The sequence below is a fragment of the Cydia pomonella genome, chromosome 19 (assembly GCF_033807575.1).
Source record: "Cydia pomonella isolate Wapato2018A chromosome 19, ilCydPomo1, whole genome shotgun sequence".
NCBI classification, from domain to species: domain Eukaryota; kingdom Metazoa; phylum Arthropoda; class Insecta; order Lepidoptera; family Tortricidae; genus Cydia; species Cydia pomonella.
Window position 1 is genome coordinate 10,547,521 of NC_084721.1, and position 25,716 is coordinate 10,573,236.

General features: G+C 37.0%; 1 protein-coding gene across 1 annotated transcript; it reads left to right on the top strand.

Moving 5' to 3' along the window:
* The first annotated feature begins 261 nt into the window (after positions 1-261).
* Positions 262-25,716, top strand: LOC133528666 (adenylosuccinate synthetase). The gene is made up of 10 exons (XM_061866128.1): positions 262-551; positions 8,938-9,040; positions 13,844-13,977; positions 15,678-15,823; positions 16,659-16,864; positions 16,952-17,106; positions 18,840-18,964; positions 20,815-20,941; positions 22,214-22,334; positions 22,752-25,716. The coding sequence occupies exons 1-10, from the start codon at positions 369-371 to the stop codon at positions 22,802-22,804; spliced, it is 1,353 nt and encodes a 450-aa protein (XP_061722112.1). The 5' UTR covers positions 262-368; the 3' UTR covers positions 22,805-25,716.

The window sequence follows — 25,716 nt, forward strand, 5'->3', positions numbered from 1 at the left end:
AGGACGTTTTATTTTATTTCTTAAATCTCATTTTGATTTCTACTTCTAAAGTCAGTTTTACTTATTAACTGTAGACATTTTGATAGTAAAATTATTATGTAAATTGTGAGTAATCCTTGTTTTAATAAATAAAAGGAATATTTTATGTTACTTCCTTGACCTATTCATTTGTTTGGACTCAATTTAATATGTAAAACGTGCTATAATAATAAGGGTTTCCAAAATAATAACTTTGTAATTTAAAGGTACTTTTCGTTATAAGACATGGTATCCCGAAAACCTTTTTGCTAGTCGGCAATCTCTGCGCGCGCATGTTCACCTTAAATTCCGTGAATATTTCGAAAGTAAATTAGTGATAAAATAATACAATGGCTTCGACCGCGAAGCAAGAAGTTAACGGCGAATCGCACCCTTGTTTTGGCGGAGCGTGTAAAAAATCAAAAATGGAAAATAAAGTGACTGTAGTACTTGGTGCTCAATGGGGAGACGAGGGCAAAGGAAAAGTGGTGGATTTGCTTGCTGTAGACTCGGACATCGTGTGCCGCTGCCAGGTTAGACATTGCCGGAATATATTCTTATTATATTTCTTTCAGTACTTGACTCTCGAATAATAACAAACTCGTTCTTCATATTTCTGACTGTCATCGAAAATTTCCGTATCAAAACATTTCCGCCTTAAAAGGTTACGGTTGAGGTTATATTAGGGTTATTTTATCATTCATATTCATTGATTTTGCCGTTTCATAAGATCTAGCTGGGCTATATAATATTTCGAGCTCAGTACGGTTTTTTTGTTGAAGCTTTTACTATTGGCAGATCGCCAGCATGTTTGAAAACAATTCTGTTTGATACAATGTTTTTGTACGACATCGCGGGAGTTGGCAAACGTTCTGGCGGGAATCGGTTGACGGCAGATGTTTAATGTTGCATATAATATTTACGGGAATATTGTACGTAGGTACGTAGTATCTATGAGGATTATATTGCGCAACTTTCGTAACATTGCATGAGCGTTTCTTTATTTACTTATTTATTATTTTGATGGATGGAAGTCTGTTAGCGCGGCCGGTAGTAGCCAGTGAAATCGTAATCCGACCTCGTTTCACACTAATTGTGGAGTTTTGCCAAGGTCTGGGACATTTATTGTCATGGTTATGCTATTGATGGCTCTGTGAATCCACACATTCTCTCAATCTAGGGCTTTGGCTAAATTTACGCTGTGTGTTTGAATAGATTCAATAAATTTCTGGGGAATCAAGATTATAGCTAGTAAACATTCTCGAGAAGCTAATGAGAATCATTTATTACCAGGATAAAAACGCTAAGAGTATATACATATAATATGTTTAAATGTGATTCTTATTATGTAACAAATGTTTCACAAGATATGTTGTCATCTTCTTCTTCATCACCACCACCATCTCCACGACCCACCTTAGTTATGGACTATGGAGCAATACCAAGTAGATACCTATTTGTACTACATAAGTCTTAATTGTGGTAGCAACATGTTTAAAGTTTATTGTGACAGTTGAATTATCTGGTGACTGGTTAGTCATTAAAGTGACCTATAACAGGCAGATAGTTGATTGAACTGTGGTTAGTTAATAGCTGTGTCTGTTTTATGATTATCTTATGTTTGACTTGGGAGGTTAATGACATGACCTATAGGTATAACTAGTTTACCAATACACAATTTTAATACTATGCCATTTTGTGACCAGTTCACATTTTTTTGTAAAATGTTGATATATAAGATGTTTATATAGTTTATCAGCAGTTTTAAGACTTGGTTTTTTTGATCAAAAAGATTTACCTAAACAGTTTATCAGTAATGCCTAATTACAAAGTAAATGCTCCCATTTGGAAAACTAGAAATATGACAAAAGAGTGTGAACTGTGTTCTCCAACTCCTTGAACATTCAATTACAGACTTTTTTTTGCATGATGAATTGTATAAAGAAGGTTTTACGGTGACTTATTTGTTTTGGATAAAGGGTAAAGGCAGCAAAGTTACCTAACTTCTAAGAAGGGGTGCTTACCAAACTACTTTGATGATTGTACCAAACCATAGTCTTTGAAAAATGGAATCTATATTCATAAGGATTGGTAACTTGTAAAACTTACACTAAAGGCCAAAAGTATGGAAACAATGTTTGTTTTCTTTAATATCTCTTGTTTCTATTTTTGTTGTTTATTTGTAACCTAAAACTTACATTAGGCAACCCCAAAGGATTAAAAATACATGCTAAACATCAAAACATCCTAAAATATTGTCAAAAGGATTTTAAAAAATTGAAAAAGTTACATAATTATACCCTTTTAATTCTCTTACACAATGTTGAACAGGAAACCCAGGATTTGAGTAATTTACTTTTAAATGTTCTGTTATTATTTATACCTGTTTGTTTTTAAATTGTCAATGAGTAGTATAAAATCCATCACTTAAAAAATCACACATTCTATTGTAATTCAAGCTTGTATCTATACTTTTGGCCTTGTATCTCTCAGATTGTATAGAAAATACGAAATCACGTGTTTTCACTGTTATGTTGTTAATTAGGAGCTTAGTGTGTGTAAGTACTTATGATGTTTGCATTTGTCATCACCGACCTTGCAATGATTCATGTATAATAAAACCTACAAACCTACTGTGATGTTATCACTGCTTAGGATTTTAGTACGGTTTTTGAGATAGGTAGATAAAGGAGCCAGTGTCAGATCTTAACCGGATTATGCCGAAACCGAAACTGAAACCGGACCTTCGGCCTTGACTTGATTTAAAGCCTACCGAAAACACAGTTTCGGTGCGTCCGAAAGGTTTGGCTGTTTTTTGTGATTAACATACGCGTGCGCCCGTGAGGGACAGAACATACGCAATACGACAAAATTAAAAAACACGTATTCAGATTCCTGACAGCATACCGCACACAACCTACGTAATTTGCTCGGGTTCATTGTTCACCACAAAACAACAAAAAACGTCTATGGCAATTAGAAGTAGGCAGAAAGGAAAAGTGAGACTATGACGAGGACAAAATATCATAGCGCTTTCCCTGCTACTCCTACTGAAAGTTCCATAGGACCATCCCGTTCGGTTATGTCCCCCCACCTCCTAGGTCTAATCCAGTTAAGAAAACATCTAGATTCAAGAAAGAAAACAGAATTGTTGTTGCTGCAAACATCAAACCTTTTTAACTATAGGGTTTGCAAAAGAAAATAAAGAAATAGAAATGTGGATAAAGTACGATAAAACATATATATGTTTGTACTTTGTACATTTCTATTTCTTTAAAATGGAGGATAATGTTTTTCACGTGTACATACATTATCCTCCGTTTTCCTCAGTTGGGTAGATAATTCTTCTAAGTTATTTAAGTCGTGTAACACACATACACCATAGATTACCGAGATACCTATGTAAGCATAGGTATCCAAATTTCAGTTATTGTTTTGGCACCTTATTGCAATGAGCTAAGGTCCACCAAAGGCCAGTAAAGTACATAGGTTAAATCGAGAGTTCTCAGATAGAAAATCTATGAGTCCATATGTCATATATTTGTAGTAATGGCTTTTAGCTCCTATTCATTTGTTTTTTTGTCTTAATAATTGGCACGTGAATAGACGTCATTAAGCCACTTATCAGCTTATCGTTAATATGACATTTGCGTCTCGCCGTTTCCATTAAGTACTCGAAATGATAAAAATGCCAATTTGTCCCTTGTTAACACTATATTGCTATCACACTTATCTTACGAGCCTTGGGGTAATCCTTGAACTAATTATAAACTATTTATTTCGGTATAAATCTCTCTTTTTAGACAGTATCATCATCATCGTCAATGTTAGCGGATAAAACTATGACCCAAAAATATCTGCCGCCTTCAGTCTAACAGTAATAGTTTTCGAAATAGAGATATAATTTTTCAGTTCGCTTTAAAATGTAGGTACGTAATACCATACCTACCTGCCACAGTATAATTGTTCTACATATAGAAACATATCCCTTTTCATGAAACTATTAGATAATGCGCTACTTTTGATACTGACTGTAGATCATTTCATTCCACTTCATCATTCATGTCAGGTCATTAATAATTCAATCTCGTGCTGTTTTATAGTTTGGTGCTCGTGCATTCTGGAACCAGAATCCAATTAATTCCTAGTATTAACACATTTTTAAAGTAAAATAAGCGAGACTGCTTTCTACAAGGTTTGCTAGTACGAGGAAAATAGGATAACGTTGTACTTACGCATAAATCTTTGTTATTAATTTCGATCTTGTTTCAGAAAATAGGTACTAGGAATAAATCTAGTATTATACATATACAGAAATTACGGGAGCTGTAGCACGGAATATTGGTATTTTCCCTTTTATACTTACCACTACATAGTTTTCCGTACCCAAAGGGTCAAACGGGACCCTATTATTACTGAGACTCCGCTGTCCGTCCGTCCGTCCGTCCGTCTGTCACCAGGCTGTATCTCATGAACCGTGATAGTTAGCCATAGTCAAACGCTATTCAATATTCAAGTCTCTGGAGATTACCTGTACGTGATCGTTCGTTGCTCGTCGATAAGATTTGTTTATTTGTCAGTCGCGTAGGTATAGCCTAAATGTAAACAAGTTGCGCAAAAATACACAATAACTCGTTGCTATTGCAAATGCCTGACAGAGCAAGGTTACATTTTTGTGATGCAATAAAAGAAATCTGTAATAAGTTTCCATTGTATCTACAAGGCCTTTCTTGCATTATTTATCAATAAATGAGAGTGTAGAAAATGTTGCAAGTAATTAGGCCAATTATTTGCTTCAATTATTATGCATTTAAGTTTGTTCTATTGCATACTCGCATTCATATTTACACATCAAGAGTCAACCCCAAACCCCTACATAAATCGTTTGAAGACTGAACTATACAATTGAATACACTTATTGCTTCTAAAATAGTTACCACGTTAAATTAAGATAAGCATAATTAAATTTGTTCATTTCTCACTATATAAATACCATGATAATTAGAAGTCTGAATGAAGTGATGTCGAGTTCCGGGGAAACATGAATGTGACTTTTATATGGGTGTACGTAACAGATAAGCAGGTACCTATTTCGCTCTTGCTGATGAACATCGGAACACTTTCAGCTACAGAAATACCTAACAACTCTAATATTAAGTGTACATGAAATTTTCACGTATTTCTTCGTCAGCACTAGAAATTAAAACGTGAAGAACATCCGGTGACACAATGCCCGTTTTGTTTATACCCGAGTTATCCGGAACCGACCGCCTCGTTGTAGTAATACTAGTATCCACTCCACTGATCCCCGGCCGCATGTCCGATTCATGTTGAACTGTAACGTCGTATTAGGCATTACGTCTACTGAAATCCAGTCCTCGGTTTGCGAGATTAATTGAAAAACTTGGGCAACCGTTGCTTGTGCACGCATTCAATAAACCGTCATTTAGACGGTGCGAAAACTTGCATACAATTTTATTTTCACTGCGGACTGTGTTTCATTGCAGACTGCTGAGATACTTACAAGGAATTCAATCGATCGTTCATATACGGCATTATGCTCTGAAAATGGTCGCCGTTGGCTTAACTTATACGGCACCAACCGCTATCTTCGAACATCGAAATTAGAGTAGGAATCTCTTCTCGTCTCCATCTCTGTCACTTCAATATGGTCAAATAAATGATAGAGATTGACATAGGCATAGATGTGAGGCATAGTTAAATAAGAGCGATATTCTTACCACGCGATAGATAACATATTCCGCACAGTAGCTCGCGGATTTTTCTTGACTTAAGCGTAAAAAATAATCGCGTTCCCGCCGCCGGTCGTAATAGCGCCTAATGGCCAGTAAACGTGCTTCTTTACTTTATGCGTACATAAATTCCATATAAATAATATTACATAATAAAGTATAAATGATAACGTGCGAGATTTTATTAGTCTGGCCTTTAGATTCATTCTACCTGTTTTGACATGGAACAGGATATTGTCGTTAATAGCAACAGGTCCATTAGGTACAGTCGAATTCATAAATATGTATATATTTCTTTGTCTTAAACCATTGCAATAAGGTGAAAAAATGTATACATATTTATGAACTCGACTGCACATAGGCAACACTGAAGGTTCTTAAAAAGAGCCGTTTGGAAATTATATAACAAAAAGATGCGTATAATTTACGAGAATAGAACTCCTATATTATTATATTTTTTTAATTACCTATATGTCAGTCGCTTGCCATTTGTTTTTTAGTATTACTGGCAATTTTAAAATTGTATGTCGAGCATTATTCCCATTTTTAACACACTTTTATTAGGTCGACCTGTATGTAACTATGTAATGGAATCTAATGTTACTAATTTAACCATCTTCCAAGGATCGTAGCGTCATGAAAATTGGCAGCTGTAATATGTAGTTCTGATGACAATACAACAATATGGTACTGTCGAAATGATTTGATGATGGAGCCGGAAGATATGAACTGAAACTTCATGATGAAACATCGTATCATAGCTGTGTTTGTATTTGTTAGAAAAGTCTTGTAATGAAATTTGACCACGAATAGGTTTCAAGGTCTGTTGATGAAGCTGGAAGATAGGCACTGGCATTCCATGATGGAATATCGTATCATAAGCGTGTTTTTTAAACTATTAATTTATTACTCCAGAATGTTTTCGTATAATAATTTTATACGATTTTCATTATGGGCTCAGCCAACAACAGAGTTACAATAGGCTTCAGTTATATTTTTACAAGCTTTTATTTAACTTGCCCTATTAGTATGTATGGGACAAATCTTGCAAGCTAAATTTGATCCACTTCCCGATTTCCGATGAAGCTGAAAATTTGCATTCATATGTAAGTCGGGTGACAATGCAATATTATGGTACCACCAAGCTGATCTGATGATGGCGACAGGAGGTAGCCATAGGAACTCTGTGATAAAACAACGCAACCTACTTGTGTTTGGAGTTTTTAGAATTGTCTCGATGAGTATTAGTTGCCTGTGGGAAAAAAAGTACAGTTAGCGATAAAAAGCTTGCACCAAAAAAATTGAAATTTTTGCCAAAAACTTATTTATAATGAAGCCCAGTTCTCGTACGACTGTTTAGATGAAAATTTCAAAGTTTATCGCTTTTGTAGTTTTTTAACGGATGATCATAGAGAAGCATTTCATTCAACAGCGAAGTCGAAAGTTTACATTTCAGTTGTTCGGTTAATAAACATCCTTTAGTATTCATATGACTCCAGTAAAAAATAACTTGTATGAACCTTACGAATTACCTTACCTACCTTACGTAGGTAGTACGAAGTACCTTATGAATTTCATACTAAACCTTTAAGAACGCAAAATCGCCATACAAAACCTTTTCTGAGAATGAGCCGTTAATGTTTCGGGGTGATGTGATCCTATCCCAATGAAAATTTGTACGCGTTATCAGCGTTAAAGCACACATTAATATAAAGAGTGGCAGACTTATTAGGTACTACAGTTTTCTTTATTCTAAAAACTTCGTCTTTGCCCATAGTATTTATCAACAAGACTAAGCTAATTAGCTACGTAAATTATCATATCACTTTGGTTATGGCTTGCAACCAGAAGCACAAATCACAAAAGGTGCCACTTCACTTTATCCTATTTGTAAAAAGAATTGCATCATACCTACTACTACAATACTAGCTCGTTAATGGCAGTGCATATTTCTTCGGACAAAAAGGCTATGTTCAAGTTTCATATTCGCGTAATTCGCGGTAGACGTCCACTCGTCTAGCCACGAAATTATTCATGCAGGCACTCTAAAGTCTAATGGATTTGGTCATACGGTCAAACTGAGTCATGCATGGTGCTGTTAAACCGAACCATAGTTCCATACGCGCTGAAAGGTTGACGGAATAGATTTCACACTTTATAATGTATGAGCATACTAGAGCCCTTCTGAGACTCATCACGTGCTCTATCTGAATTTCGCAAAAACATTTATTTAATCACATTTTTGAAGATTGAAGGTATGATAAGATTTTGAAAATATTGCCGATTATTTAGCAGAAGGATATTTACCATACATCTACCATCCAGGATAGTTCGGTACACCATATATTTAGTATGGTGTACCGAACTATTTGGCCACTTTGACTGCTACGAAGTATTTGACGCTGACTGTACTATTCGCGCAAAAAAGTAATTAAACTATTAACTTTAATCAATCTAAATAAAACCGTTTAAAAAAGTGCTGACAGCTGTTAACGCGTACAATAGCAAATAAATAACTTGCAAACTTGTATTACTTATTAGTTTCGATCACTACCACATTATTATGTCAGACGGGAGACTGCCAAATAAATATGTTGTAGGAATATCTGTATTAATATTTTAATTTTTGTAAAATACTTCGTATGTCACAATTAAGCGCAAAATTTTTCGTGCTACCAAACTGAAAATCAGTTATCAACTGAGAATTGTTCTAAGTAATGAGTAGAATAATACCACTACTATAGTCATCAGCTTTACATACGTAATCCCCCCTGACGTCATCCTGTTTTATTACGATTATATAACTGCAGGGAGTTATGTTCAGAGCTGTGTTTTATTTATTTATTTACTGTGTTACTGCGCAATTCAAAAATATATATGGTGCCTACTAAACTGATGAAGATACACGGTGTACTTTTTTTTCAGTGTCAATTCACTAATTCTGATGTGAAAATTACAAATAGTTTATATGTGTACGGTTTGATATCTACTCTAATACATTTATTGACGAAATTGTTTTATTGAGAGTTAATTTCGGATGTAAATAACACTGAAATGATTAATCTTAATTGCGACCGCGTTTATGCTAAATTAACACTTAACCAACCATAGACGCATCTATAATCATTTGGAGTTTTATTTAATCTTTATTTGGTTGACTTTTCAGGGCGGCAACAACGCAGGCCACACAGTCGTCGTAGAGGGCAAGGAGTTCGATTTCCACCTCCTGCCGAGCGGCATCATCAATCCAAAATGCACATCAGTTATCGGTGAGTATGCCAGCTGGAATTGTATCTGTGTCCCTATCGCTCGAATATTGGAAGAGCGATACAGATAGAGATAAATCTTAGAATTTCGACATCTTGCAAATTAGCCATGAGTTTTAATTGACTAATTTCGATGTGCTGTGTTGAGAACTTTTCACACTTTATGGAAACTTTTCGCAACTTGCACATTTGTAGTCACGATGTATGGGTGTACGTACTATGTACTGGTACGTAATGTAAATATAAGTTCAAGGTTGAAGGTTGCGAACATATAGTCCTGATATAGCGAAAGCGAAACACGTGTAGTCCGGTAATGAGTAAATTATTGACTAACTTTAATATCTATCGCGGGCGCAGCCGCGGCTTTTCTAATGGCTCCTCTACACGATGGCCCAGCGCTCTCCCAGCGAGATGGCCATGCGGTTGAAACACCACTACACGATAGCGACATTCAGTTACGATCTATTTGTTATCCAAGATGGACGTGGAAGCATTAGCCGCTGCAGCAATTTATTTATACGCCACGTACAAACATTTTCTTAATGTGCACAATAATAAAGTAATTAAAAAGAAATGACGTAAAAGATTATGGTGGATGTTATCTAACCATCGCAATAAATAAATAAATAAAAATTATAGGACAGTATTACACAAATTGTCAAAATCCAACGGAAAGCTTAATAAGGCTTGTGTTGTGGGTATTTAGACAACGATATACATAGTATATATTATATATGAATACTTAAATACATAGAAGACATATATGACTCCGGGAAAAAAAAACAGGATTTGAACCCGGGACCATCGGCTTCATAGGCAGGGTCACTACCCACTAGGCCAGACAGGTCGTCAACGAAGTCAATATAAATTTGTGCAAAAACTTGAAAAATTGTTACTTGTCTCTTCCTTAATGTACCGCTGTGTATACATATATTGTGCATATATGTAATTATATTTAGATATGTAGGTATCTAATATTTATTTATTTTAGTATTGGTATGCATTGTTATGTTTATTTATTTAAATTGTAATTGTACTGTATGTACTGATGTCTGCGTAATTTATATGTAATTTTCCTATTCCTCTAATTAATTCGTGAACTATCTGTTGTAAAAACTTTCTTTTTAGGGTTCCGTAGCCAAATGGCAAAAAACGGAACCCTTATAGATTCGTCATGTCCGTCTGTCTGTCCGATTATGTCACAGCCACTTTTTTCCGAAACTATAAGAGCTACACTGTTCAAACTTGGTAAGTAGATGTATTCTATGAACCGCATTAAGATGTTTACACAAAAATAGGAAAAAAAAACAATAAATTTTGGGGGTTCCCCATACTTAGAACTGAAACTCAAAAAATCTTTTTTCATCAAACCCATACGTGTGGGGTATCTATGGATAGGTCTTTAAAAATGATATTGAGGTTTCTAATATCATTTTTTTCTAAACTGAATAGTTTGCGCGAGAGACACTTCCAAAGTGGTAAAATGTGTGTCCCCCCCGTAACTTCTAAAATGACAGAATTAAAAATCTAAAAAAATATATGATATACATTGCCATGCAAACTTCCACCGAAAATTGGTTTGAACGAGATCTAGTGAGTAGTTTTTTTTAAATATGTCATCAAATTAAAAAAAAATTTTTTTCATCAAACCCATACGTGTGGGGTATCTATGGATAGGTCTTCAAAAATGATATTTCGGTTCCTAATATCATTTTTTTCTAAACTGAATAGTTTGCGCGAGAGACACTTCCAAAGTGAAAAAATGTGTCCCCCCCCCCTCCCCTGTAACTTCTAAAATAACAGAATGAAAAATCTAAAAAAAATATATGATATATATTACCATGCAAACTTCCACCGAAAATTGGTTTGAACGAGATCTAGTAAGTAGTTTTTTTAACACGTCATAAATGGTACGGAACCCTTCATGGGCGAGTCCGACTCGCACTTGGCCGCTTTTTTTTATATCCTACCACCCTAAGGTTGTCGAAAAAGATCGCTTATGCGATAAGACCGCATGTTGCGACCTTATTTTTATCGTTATAGTATTTATATTTGGAGTTCCATATTACGCTTCCTCCCCGATATAATTTTAAAAACTTTATTGTTTCGTGATGCGGCCACGTACTCGTCATTTTTAATGAAAAAATACACAGCACGAACGTCCACACTCGACCGCATTCGAGCACGCACTGTGGAATGGGTCACAAAATACGCGGAAGAAAAACCGACACCGCGGCCTTCCCATCGCCATCCCGCCGCTCCATAAGCCATCCGAATCCGACACCACTACCCTCTCTACACGCTGGCCCATCTTAGTGGGCCACTATGATGGCCCATCGTGTAGAGGAGCCATAACGTTACATCAATGTAGGTTCCATAGGTAGAGATACCCATCCTTATGATGCCTACAATCGGAATATATAATCATTAGATTGCGTACCCACTAACTGGTAACTGGTAGTGGTTTCTGGTTGGGGTAACTGGTGGACCCTGGTGTGCTGAGGCGAAAACTTTTATTAAAAATCTGGGGTAGCGGTTAAGAGAGTGAAGTTGAGGTCCCCGTTCTAGGTCATACCTGGTCCAGCAAATATCACTAGCAGCGCAGCGCGGTAATGCGGCCAGTATTTTTGGAACTTTTGCGCCGGGTACGTGTCGTCTCGGGGATTAACGTGAAGGCAATAGATAGTAGTATTAGGTTTTTGGACAAAGCTTGTTGAGGATTTTATTTTGTACATTTTTAACAAAGCCTGTGGCGGTTTATCACTTATGTAGATTGGACGAAGTTTGTTGCGGATCCCGTTTAGTAACCTACGTTTTAGACGAAGCCTGCGCTTTGGATTTAAATGATGGTAATGTTTAAAATCAAGCACTTAAAGATGCAGTTTTAAATGCTCTGCGTCTGCATTTCTGCAATAAACTTGGATCTCAATTATCACGTATGGCTGAGTCAGAGACAGTGCTACATAAAGTGAACGTTTATATTGGCTTTTGGATGCTGCATTCTACACATGTCTTTGTAATTATACACTTCAGGTTTTTAAGCGGTCGCGTGAAATTTACGACCAGGTTATTTACAGAATAATACAGATTTGACCAGATTCGGTGCCCGGCTGAGCTTGAATGTAGTTTGTCATAATTGTCGTTTTAATTTCTTAAAACGATGTTGGTTGTATCTACCTTGTACTGACTCCAACACCAAATGTTTACACTTTACATCATTAAGTAGTGATGACACTGATGACTTTAATGCATATTGCATACCATTGCATGTTATTACAAACTTTACTACGCCAAATAAATCTTCAAACAAACGATAGAATAAAGGCAAAATCGTGACTTTGCATTTTTAACCCTCCCCATTTACCAAATAGCATGTACAAGACGTGGAATGATCAGTAAAGCGTCTAAATGCAAATATTTCTCGTTTGTAAAGAAATCCTAATGCCGTTTGTACCGGTGCACGACAGGCACGGAGGTACATTAATCGGGTACCTTGAAAACACTTAAATGAATCCCAAGGTCGACTAATTGGTTCTGCGACTGAAGAATGGATTCTTATTAGCATTCGTAATCTTTTTATTCTAGATGTTTACGATAAGTGCGTGTTTAAGAGAGCTTTGAAACTAACAATTCTATGACTTTTAATTTCGTCCACTTGTGACCACATGATGAATTATCTGATCCACTATTCAAATCTCGTAAAAATTGAAAAGCTAGAAGGTACAAGAACTACTAATTGATACCGATTTTGTATGGTTGGGCTTAAAATTCACTGGACAATCACCTTATGAACCTTCCGTAGCATTTAACTACGTTATTGAGACACCCAACCGCTCAACCGCCTTTCACAGTCGGCGTCATTATATTACTCAACGCTAAATTTATCAGGGGATTCCCCTAATACATAATGCATCTATTGTAAGCTTTCTTCTATGTCATGTGATTTCATTACAGTTTCAGTATACAATTAAATTTTTTGTGGCATCACTGTTTTTTTTTAAGTTTTGTTATCTTGAAACTGCGACAACAACAAATTGTACAATATTGAAACAGATGTTTGGACATTGTATTCTTACGCTTACATCCGGAATGTCTCTGGAGATAGTGCCAGAGATACATTGTCTTCACTTTGTCAGTTTGTTTATCTGTGTCTCAAGAATCTGATGACTCGTGACCATAAAGAATATAATGTTAGTATTCGCTGTTTGTATTTTTTATCATAGTTTTTTTTGTGTAATTCGAGATTTAGAGACTGTATACATCTCGAATAACTTATCTAATATTTAATTATTTGTAATTGTATTTTCTTATTTTTCTGATTGTAAAAATTTGACATGTAAAATTGCCCCTGTGGCATAATTGCTGAATAAATGTTTGTTTAAAAGTTGTATTATGAGCCCTATTGCGGAAAGACACAAGGTTTTATTTTCTACGAATGAGGCAGATCTTAAATTTTTTTAACTCTGTAGATATTGCTACTATGAAATCATACGTTAAATAATGCTTGAGATAAAATGTGGTTATAGCTATTTGTTTTCAGTTAGTTGAATAAATAAATACATATTATTAATACACGGCGGGAAGAAGTTAAGATAACGCGAGATATAGAATTGAAGAAATTTGAACTTATAATAGAATTACATACGGTTCAAATGTCTTCAGTTTTATTTATCTCACGACTCTCACGAGTTATCAACTTCTTCCCGCCGTGTACGGATTATCTTACACGAATCGACTTGTCCCACAGTAAGCTCAATAAGGCGCTTAAAACTAACTAAAACCTCAATAATTATGTTTTTCTTTCAGGCAATGGCGTGGTCGTACACTTACCAGGTCTCTTCGAGGAATTAAAAAAGAACGAGTCGAAAGGCATGCGGGACTGGGAAGGGCGGTTGTTTGTGTCCGACCGGGCGCATCTAGTACTGGACTTACACCAACAGGTAAGGTTCATTCCGGAAATGTTGACCGCCATCTTATTTCATGTATTATCAAAATAACCACTTCAAAGGCATGCGGGGCTGGGAAGATCTGGTTGAGACAATCTGGTAGGGCTCACATTTTATCTGTGCGTAACTTCTGATGTAGGTAAGTACAAACACAAAAAAACATAGTGTCTCAGTCTAGAACGTACAAATTGAATAAGCTACTGGTGTTATAAAATAAATATCCTAATGAATGTTATAATTATACGGAATTTTGACTCTTAGGGACTCTATACATCTCTAAGGATAATTTGATAAAAGTCATTTAGTTCTGACATTTAGAGATATTTACACCTCTAAATAATTTTAGTTTTTTTTTTGTTTCTGTTTGTTTTTTATTATTATTATTTTAGTTTTTTTTAATATTTCGACATTTATAAACTTTATACATCTTTGAGTAATAATAATATTTTACTTACTTTTTCATTCAACAATAATACTTTAGTTTGCATTCATATTTTCAATGAATTGTATTTTATAATTGTTGATGTGCTTGTTTTGGTTTGTATGTAAATTCCATGTTGACGTGTAAAGGTGCCTTTGTGGCCTATTAGCTGAATAAATGTTGAAGTTGAAGTTGAATATTAAAAGATGCTTAATCAATAATCACCAACAAAACACGATATTGCTAGCTCCAATATCCAGTAGGTACACATAGATAATAAAAAAACCATCCGTATTGAAGAATTGTAAAATTGTTAGTCAAATAGTAAATTTTAAATGTATTAATTTAAAATTGACTATTGACTAACCTGATTTGTGTCTGTATATTACACATCTAGAAAACGAGGCGCTATCACAGTTGGTTTCGTTCGAATACTTTATTCTAGAATGGCATTTTGCTAGTTGATCTAAAATAAAACTGTCCTCTGTTCCAAAGTCAGCCTTATGACTTAGCCTATAAAGACAATGTCAATCGTCATTATAGTCTGATATTCACAATTTTTATGCATGTCCAAATGCCCTGTTGCATAAATTTGATGGCATGTTAATGTGTGTTATCGTGTTATCTTACTACGATAATCCATTGTGGTGCGTGCCCTTGTCCTATTACCGCTGGGGGAACGCGAATAAATATAAATGGATTTATGTTCGCGAAGGTCAGATATGGCAACCTACATATCAACATAATGGTCATAAAATTACGAAGTTCTCATTCAGTTAAAAATATATGTGTGTAACTAAGTCTCATTGCTATTTATTTTTTGTATATTGAAATGCTCAAGAAAAGGAGCAACAAATTGGTTGGTTCGGATGCGTATATGCTATGGAGTTTTACGCATTCCTCAGGCGGGCTAGAAAGAAGAATAAATAATAGTACTACCGTACAGAAATGACACTTCCTACAAAACCGAAGTTTGACAGCGATTCAGGGACGAATCATGCTGGCCCTTTCTAATATATGGCACTATCCCTTTCGGCTATTTAGGGTTGTCAAAATTCAAGTAATTATTTTCTCTCTTGTCGTGCACGCATAGGGACGTCAAGTTGTGCCAACCCTAATAATTGCTCGGAGCAATGCTGAGCCGGACGGAGCCGAGAATGCCCGAAAGGAGGAGTGTCGCCCCACTGCCCGGGGCAAGAGGATGTGTAAGAATACCCACTTGAGCCAGTGTTTTACTTACCCTATCTAATCATGTTAATTATTATTTTCGCAGGTTGATGGTCTGCAAGAAGCTGAGAAGGGCAAGAACTCACTCGGCACAACAAAGAAGGGCATCGGCCCGACGTACTCGTCGAAGGCGTCGAGAAACGGCTTGCGGATCGGGGACCTGCTGGGAGACTTCGCGCTATTCGAGGAAAAGTTAGTTATATCCAAGTTGCTAGGAATAGGTATCAATCGTCTATCATCTTTGCGTGTAAGGGTATTCTAATTATTGGTTTAAACTTGTTGAAAATAATTATGAGCATATTTCGAATAAGGGGTTTTCCCATTGGATTGGGTTTTATAATAAATAAATAAATATTTCTTTCTAGGACATTCTCGCACAAATTGACTAAGTCCCACGGTAAGCCAAGAAGGATTATATTGTGGGTACTCAGACATTGATTTATATACTTAATATACAAATATTTAAATACATAGAAAACCATCCATGACTCAGGAACAAATATCTGTCCTCATCACACAAATAAAAGCCCAACCCAGGACCATCGACTTCATAGGTAGGACCACTAACCACTGGGCCAGACCGGTCTTCAAAAAAATAAGTTTTTTGAAAGTTATTAAGTCGGAACGCCATATAAATATTATATTTGACATATTGTTTTATTGGATAGGCCCTTAAAAGTGCTGGGTATGTTTGTGACGTGTGTTCTGCTCTACCGTACGTAATATTACTTGTAGAACTACTAAGTCGATCGGAAGGAATGAGTTTTCAATTTATTAGTTTTTTTCCCTGGATGATAGTTATATCATAATTACATTTATAGTCGACTTCTATCAGAAGAGATTCCTGTAGTCGCATTAAAGGTTTTTAAAAGTTTTACTTGTTAAGTTCCTAGTTATATTAAGGGTCCCGATGTAGCCTCGACCATTTAACGCATCGTCATCTTTGATCGATATACAAGGAGGCCAAAAAATATGGTTGCCAGGGATGTTTTGGGATTATACTGAGCAACTTTTACCCTCATTCTAGATTCCGCACGATAGCTGCATCATACAAGCGGATGTTCCCAGCCTTGGAGGTAGACATCGACGGGCAGCTGGCGCAGTACCGCGAGTACGCGGGCCGAGTGCGGCCTCTAGTGCGCGACACCGTGGCCTACCTGCACCGCGCGCTGCGCGAGGGGCAGAAGGTGCTCGTCGAGGGCGCCAACGCCGCCATGTTGGATATCGACTTCGGTACGTACAGCTCACCTGCTGTCGAGAGTACGCGGCTAAGGGCTAGTGATTAGTGTTTGGTTTGAATTCTTATGTCTTTCATTACAGGTACATACCCTTACGTAACTTCCTCAAACTGTAGCATCGGCGGCGTATGCACGGGGCTGGGGCTTCCTCCGAGCGTCATCGGCAACGTGCTGGGCGTCGTCAAGGCCTACACCACCCGCGTCGGCGACGGGCCCTTCCCCACCGAGCTACAAGATGTAAGTGTATATATTTACGTAACTTCCGCAAACTGTAATGAGTAGCATGTGCACGGGGCTAGGGCTGCCTCCTATCGTCATCGGCAATGCGCTGTGCGTCTTTGAGGCCTAATACACGACCCGCGTTGGTGCACATGCTCTTGCCTACTGAATTAAATGAAGTCAATTCAGATAATACAAGTACTCTTTTTGGCATCGTAAGTTGTAATATCCGCGACCGCCTCGCTTTCATTGCGCCCCGCTGCAGTGTGACGAACAGCGAACGAAAAAAACATTATTATCAATTTTTTTATTTACATTATTAACATTATTATCAGTTTATTATCAATCGCTGGTGACGAAACTTTTACCCGCAGGCCACGGAACGCATGCTCGACGCTGTCTGCTATATAAATACAAATACAAATACAAATTATTTATTGTTTGAATGTGAGTGGTTATAAATGGTGGTAGGGATAGTATTTTGTTACATCACAATCAGCCAGAATTTGGCATACAATACTTGGACTCTCAATATGCATGTCATTAAAACCAATTAAGAATAAAAGTATAACAGAATAAAATAAGTATTAATTATAAATATATATATTGTTAACCGATATAATCATATGACGGTGGGTGTCAGCGTCAAGTGTGTGTTCCGTGGTTTTGGAATCCTGGTCGAGAGTTTTTTCATTAGAGATTCAATAGTGTTTTTCTCTCACTATATGCTCCTTTGTTGTCATCATCACCGTCATCCTCGCGTTGTCCTGGCACATAGAACTTCGCTCGACAACTAATCCCAATTGGCTAGGGACTAGTGTTACGAAAGCGACTGCCATCTGATTGTCAGTTCCGGAGCGCCAACTATGCCTTATTGAGATCAGTCCAGTTTCCTCATGATGTTTTTACTTTACCGAAAAGCGATAAATATAATATTTACGTTCCGAAAAACTACTCATCGCTACGAGTCGATTTGAATCCACAGCTTCCAGACCGAAAGTAACACGCCATTACCGCTAGGCTACAAACGCATTATTCATTAAGCATTAGTTATAATAATAATTACAATTAAAAGGCGTAGGGATGTGACGAGCCCATCGCCCGCTGGTTTTACCAGTGCAATCAGTCAACGCAGGGCAGCTTGTGGCGAGCTGTTGGGGAGTAGCGACCTCACGTACCCGAATGCTCCTGGGGAGTTCTGTTACCCGCGGAGGGTGGGTGGGACAGAATTCTGTGCCTCTGACTTGCCTTAGCTGGCCAGCCAGAGTGGAGTCGTTAGAACTATAAGCTCCAGGGGTGGAAGTATAAAATTGCATAAGACGCGAGTTGGCACAGTGGTTGCTAGCAGCCACTGGGTAGAAAGCGGCGCACACCTCTCAACACCCCTGAGCCGCTCACACCGGTGTTGCCTTTGAGCCATCATAGATGTCGCTTTTTGTGGTGGCCCATCTTGTGGGGGCGAGTCACCGTCTGCCGGAAATAAAATTGAATACCGTTTAATTAGGCAGGCGTCCGATTTTTTATCCCATAGCCCAGTATTTAGTCCATCGCTTTCACCCAATAGCCCAGTTCAATAGTGCGTCCCATGACACGGCCAAGGGCAACATCCGCTCGGTGTATCCCTTACATTTAATTAAAGTGTCAAAAGGGATTCTACGTGTTGGCTTCGGCTTCGCGCACGCCTTCCAAAGGTCCGGAACACCATTGTTCTGTGATGGGAAAGAATTACAATTAGTATTATATCTATGCAGGATGTGGGGCAGTTGCTGCAACAGCGCGGGCACGAGGTGGGCGTGACGACGCGGCGCGTGCGGCGCTGCGGCTGGCTCGACCTCGTCGTGGTGCAGTACACCGCCATGGTCAACGGCTACACCGCGTGAGTAACAATGTCTTCACACTTGCAGGAGAACAACGGCTATCGACATACATCACTGGAACATTTGCACGACATAGGTGGCAATGGTGGTATTGTGGGTGCGGCTAGAGATGGTACTGTTACACATGCTGATTACTAGCACGAAAGCATGCGACTATTGAGCAATTGCTACTTAGCAGCATGTGTGTCTAAACATTGCTAATAATGAGCATGCTCATTTTGAGTTTGCTCAAAAATCAACGATCGTGCGATTTTTGGTCATGCTACCTGCAGCGCGGGGCGTGCTTTTAGCGCGTGTGAACAGGTTTGCTTATTGAGCATGCTAGTATTCGTAGTAGAAAATGTTAAAACTAGCATGCTCATTGCTAGCAAATGTAAACTGCCCATAAGCATGCTCGTATTGAGCATACTCAGTAGCACGCTTTTTAGCATGCTATTTTAGAGCATGTGTAACAGTACCTTAATGTTAAAACTAGCATGCTTATTGCTAGCAAATGTAAACAGTTCATAAGTATGCTCATATTAAGCATATTGATAGCACGCTTTTTAGCATGCTATTCTAAAGCATGTGTAACAGTAGCTATACTGTTAGACATGTTAGTTGCTAGCGTGAAAGCATGCTACTATTGAGACAATGCTACCTATTTAGAACGTGCTACTTTTAAGCATGATATTTAGTGGCAAATAGCAAATGTTAACAGTTCATAAACATTCTCATATAAGGAAGTTCTAAAAGCACGCTTATTGGCATGCTAATTGCAGAGCATGTGTAACTGTACCAATAGAACTAAGTCCACTGGACTATTCGGTGATCCACTTTATTTGACTAGACTATTGTATCTTAAATATAGATTGGATACAATAGATTACGAAACTAAATAAAACATTTTGTATAGGTACTCAAATAATAAAGGATGTAGTTATGGATGTTTCGAGCAGGGACGAGGAGTATGTAGAGAAACACCTTATGTGTGATACTATAAGAATGTATATTCTGTAAAAGCCTGGTTATACGAGTATATACACGTTAGGTTGCGCTGACACAAGCAATATGCGTTTATGTTACAGTAAACCAGTGTATTACTGCTAAACACTAAAAGTGGCTAATTGCCATATTACAGTACCTTTACCCAACATTACAAAACTAGGTACTTCTTCCTCGCGTTGTTCCGGCATTTTTGCCACGGCTCATGGGAGCCTGGGGTCCGCTTGGCAATTAACCCCTAGAATTGGCGAAGGCTCTATTTTTACGAAAGCAACTACCATCTAAACTTCCAACCCAGAGGGTAAACTAGACTTAGGTTTCCTTACGATGTTTTCCTTCACCGAAAAACGATTAGTAAATATTAAATTATATTCCGTACATAAGTTCCGAAAAACTCATTGGTACGAGCCGGGGGCTTAAACCCACGACCTTTGGATTGAAAGTCGCACGCTGTTACCGCTAGGCCACCAGCGCTTTTTACAACAACAACATTGCAACAGCACTACAGACCGAATCCTAACCGTGTAATAAAATGAATGAACAATTCAAGGTCGCTTAACGCATTCACTGCCAACGTTTTCGTAGCACTACACGCGTAGCCAATTCTAGCGTTTTCCCGCTTTGTAGAGGAAAGCGACTACGAACAGAGCGCCCGCCAAGCGGGTTCCCGGCACTCAATGTGTTAACATACTATCCCCCCATAACAACATGTTTTCTTTTCGCTCTGTTGACTGTCCTTCAGCTCCTGCTATCATGAATCAGTCGTAAACTAAACTAAACCTAAAATTGAGTTGTACACAACTATTATGGCTGATTTATTTAAATTTGTAGCTCTAAACACTAAAAACATGTTATATTCTTCCAGATTGTGTCTCACGAAGTTAGATATCCTGGACACGCTTGAAGAGATCAAGATCGGCGTGGCGTACAAACTCAAGGGCAAGAAGATTGACTACTTCCCGTCCTCGATGACAGAGTTGAGCAATGTTGAGGTATGATTCTTCACAATGTTTGATTATATTTTAAGGACATTATTACATAAATTAACTAAGCCCCATAGTAAGCTCAATTAAGGCTTGTGTTGTATACTATATATAATATATAAGTACTTAAAAATAAATATAGAAAACAGCCATGACTCAGGAACAAATATCTCATCACACATATGGCATCACACATATATAAATAATGGCTATCAAAATGCCTTATGCAGTTGTAATATGTAAAGCCACAAAAAATTGCCATAAACACAAAAACATATTTAGATTTGAGTCCTGGACCTCTGGCTTCATAGTAACTCGACTAGGCCCGGGCATCGGCTTATTTTCAAGAACATCCAACACAAGTATAAATGACAATAAAATTGTTGTTTTCCGTAGTCTGAAAACTTAATTTCGGTAACTTAAAGAGCAGCAATTATACCCCCAAAGAGCCGTATGCACTCAACTCAAGAGCAATGAAAGCTTGGCAATCATAGATTTGCAGGCTGCGATCGAATTAATCTATAAACCGCTTTTTTGACTAGGTACTTTTTAGTACTGCAGTAACGACTGCGTGCTATAGTCTTCCCAGCAATATAGTCACTTAAAAAGAGGATTTTAACAACTGGAGTCGCTTTTAAGTGCTTACCCCTCTGTAGAAAACCTCGACTAATAGGGTATTTGACTACCAGTCAAATCAGCGAATATTCAAAACGATTTGCTACTATGGAATTTATATGAAACACTAGCCAATGTCGTCTCGGTCGAGTTACTCTTTATAGTTCTATACGAATTATAAAATAGAAATAATGTCTAAAAATAACTGCTGTCTACGTTTTTCTATATAATAAAAATAATTTATTTTACAGTACATATGGTGCTACTTTACCGCACTAGTGCGAAAATTAGCATATTACGTTACTTTGTCGAACATATAAAGAGCCATATGTACTGTAAAACGTACGATACATGTGCGAATAGGGGATTCGCAACTCGTGTCGATTTAAAACACTCCCTTCGGTCGTGTTTTAATTTATCGCCACTAGTTTCGAATTTCCTATTTTTCACACTTGTATCGTAATGTACTATTAAATACAGGCAAATACCCTATGGTCATGTATTGTACGGACTGACGTTTATCTGACATGGCCATACATACAAATAGCCATACATGTCACGTGCCCCTCCCCCACAAAAATCGGCAGACTGTTTTGTACAGAAAATTACAGACAAGGACTCTCCCTAAGCTTAAAAACTATAATCAAAGTAACGTTTTGCTGACAGGTGGAGTACATAACGCTGCCGGGTTGGGCGTGCAGTATTGAAGCGGTGCGAGAGTTCAATGACCTCCCCGAGAAGGCGCGCGCTTACGTGCGCACTATCGCGGAGTTCCTACAGATACCAGGTTAGTATCACACAAAAATACTTAACTAAATTCAATTAAGTCGTAAGTCTGTCAACTTATAAGTTTACTAATATGGGTGTGATATTTCGGCGTTTCCGTGGGAATCTGCCAAATCATTCACAGAATATGCGACGCAACAGAAAACTGTGTGGCCGATTGAAATTTTGAAATTTATTTTTGCGAAAATGTCTCGATGTTTTTGGTTTAAACATTGCCCTTGAAAATTTGACACATGGTTATTCCCACTAGGGAATTTTAGTAAGAAAAAAATCTTACTACCTACTTACCACCAAAGGACCACTACCGGGAATTTTTTTCCACAGAATATATGTAAAAAAAAGTTGTTAGTGGGAATTACCCTGATAAATGCATGTGATCACTACAAAATTATGTCTAACCTGTATTTTTTTTTTTCAGTACAATACATCGGCGTAGGCCAAGGCCGGGAAAGCATCATCCGGATAGATTAACGTTGGTGTCAAACATTCGTTAGTACTTAGTATCATTTACATTCACACTAATATACAGAAGGTTTCCATAACGTCTATAGAGTTTACAAATTTGTCATTTGTTAGAAAAGTAGTGAAAGACATTAGAATAGCTTCTTCAGAGCAGGAACAAAAGATTTTAACCCTATGGTCGCCACAATCGGCCAAGGTTACATTATAAAATTAACCTTACTACATTTGAATTAAGTGTTACTATTGCGTGTTATATTAAATAGTCGAGACGGTTAAAAGGCTAATGTTTTGGCTCTAAAACTAGATGTTCCTAAAAACATATTTAGATTTCTTTCAAGCTATAGACGTTTTTGAAACTATTGAACGCCGGTGTAAAGATTTAGGGCTATTGTAGATTTTTAATACATAGTGTACTCACAGCAACAGTCTTACTGAGCATTTTCGAAATGCCATTCAACTGTGTGGACGATGGTAATACAAGTATATTATCCTGATTGACTTGCAGGTAGGATCTATAAATTTAGCTGTATTTTACGTTAATGTAGACTTCCTGACCATTCATATATATAGGAAATGGTAGAGGCGAATGAAATATAATGGATTTATGAATGTATGTCTCGTTTTTATTACTGACAGAGAAACTCAAGAACGAATTCTATTTGCAAGTCAATTTGGTTCAAGTACAAAAACCGTACCCTTATGCAGAAACTGAAACTTATGGAGGGTGCAGACTTCGTCAGTTGAGTTAGAATCAGTATTGTTATTAGTGTTTCGCCATTGAGACATACGGGGCCTATTTCTCGAACGGTATTAGTCTAATATTATTAGTGTGTTGCCATGGTAACCCATACGACTTGACAGTTCGTGGACTAATAATATTAGTCTAATACCGTTCGAGAAATGGCCATGGTGGTATACTTGACTGCGAAATTCCGAAAATATTGACTATTGAAATTAAACCATAGATTATACAAGGTGCCCTTGAGCATTGCGAGATATTTTAACGGTGCGTTCATGATGGCAACAGAAGCAAAAAATGTTACATGACTTTTTGTGATTTCGACAAAAAAAAAATTTTTTTTTCCTTTTTTTTGAACACTCCTGTACATAAACGTAATTTTTATTGATAAACACATAACCTAAAATTAACTAAAAAGTTTTTTTTTTATTTGGGGGTAGCGTCTCGAATATTATTTTTAAATTTTTCGATGTCAGGTATGTCCAGACTAGACCTAAAGTGGCAATACTGCAGTCAAAAATGTGTTTTGTACCGACTTATGGCGAAGGAATGATTTCAAAAAAAAAAAAAACATTTAATTATCTCTGAAACTAGGCCTAATACAGAAAATTTTATATGACGTTTTAGTTTCTAAATATTACCAGGAATGCTTAGTTAAAATGTCTCGCAATGCTCACGGGCACCTTGTATTAAAGCGTATTCTACGCGGTAGGACGCGAGGCTTCCGATAAATGTGACCTTTCTAGTTTCCGACAATGTGGTTAGGTGGTTTCCATCATATTTTGCACTCCGGGTGACATTGGACCCTCAGAAGCTTGGTTAGTCTGATAGTACGGTCTTAAATGTATATTTACAGCAATCAAGGGTATATTCGTAAATCAGTGAAATTAGGTCGTGGTTTTCGGAGGTCTGTAGTCATGTATATCGACGAATAGTGTTGTTATCGGTAATCGATATGTAGTATTCTCACGAACTAATATTTTATACTTCCTGCTGTGTGTTGCAGTGTTTGAATACTTTATTAGATGTGTCAATTTCATATAATTGCACAGTATCCATACAGGAGTATGGCGATGTACATTAAACAGTGAATCACACTGTAACATACAGCATTGATGCTTAAACGGTGCTTAGTACAAATAATTAAGTCATGCGGATAATAATTTGCCAAGTAAAAAAGTGTTCAATTTACTTAGATTAAGCAACAAAATCGATTGATACTCGAACCATGGCTAATGTGCTGTTTAAGTTGATTGGACACTTTTGCCTCCCCGCGATTATAAAAATATTCGTATGACATATTCCTCTAGGAGCAATAATTAAATAGGAATTATGTTTGTAATTATCAATTACATCCTTCATAAGTTAACGCAATTCAAAAACACCAATGTTAGGCAAATATTCATAGTATTATAAGGATTATTTTCTGGATTAAATATAATTTAAACAAGATCATTTTACTAGCGATACGCTTTAAATAATGTCGAAATCATCACATCAGTTAAGTCTAGTGAACGAAGCTTGCACTTATAAGAAAGTGAACATAGCGCGCAGAAGCTAAAATATACAAGTAGGTAAATGCTTCAGTTTAATAATAAAAATAAAGCAAAATTTGTTTGCCCAAGGCAATTATTTTATCTTTACAGTTGTGATCTAAAAGCAGATGCCAGAAAGTACTTAATTGTTTTTATCGACATATGCGAGACTATGAGTCAATTGAGAAATATGGCAACCATAATGTTGCCACATGAAATTTCTGTCAAATTATTGAAGAAGCACAAATGGATTTTACTGTTAAATTCAACACGTTTGATAAAATGTTGATAAATATTGTTTTTTTGACTACTTTTACCATTATTTAGGACTATGTTTTGCGTGCCGCTGCCCAGGGGGTGACATGATTTTTCTAACAATAGTTTTATTACTCGACTATAGGAAATTTAAGCCACTAGCCTTAATTGAATCTATTAAACGTGGTATGTATGTACTTATTGTCTTTCTTTTTACACGCCCATTCCAAAGATTTTGAAAATCATTTAGGTAGGGTACTTACATTTGGATCATTGTTTCGCTAACATTCTTTTGAGATGTGTTTTTATGTGATATCTATTATATTGATAATGTAAATATTTCAATACAGTTACTATTATGATTATTAAATAAATGGTTTATTCTTTTACAA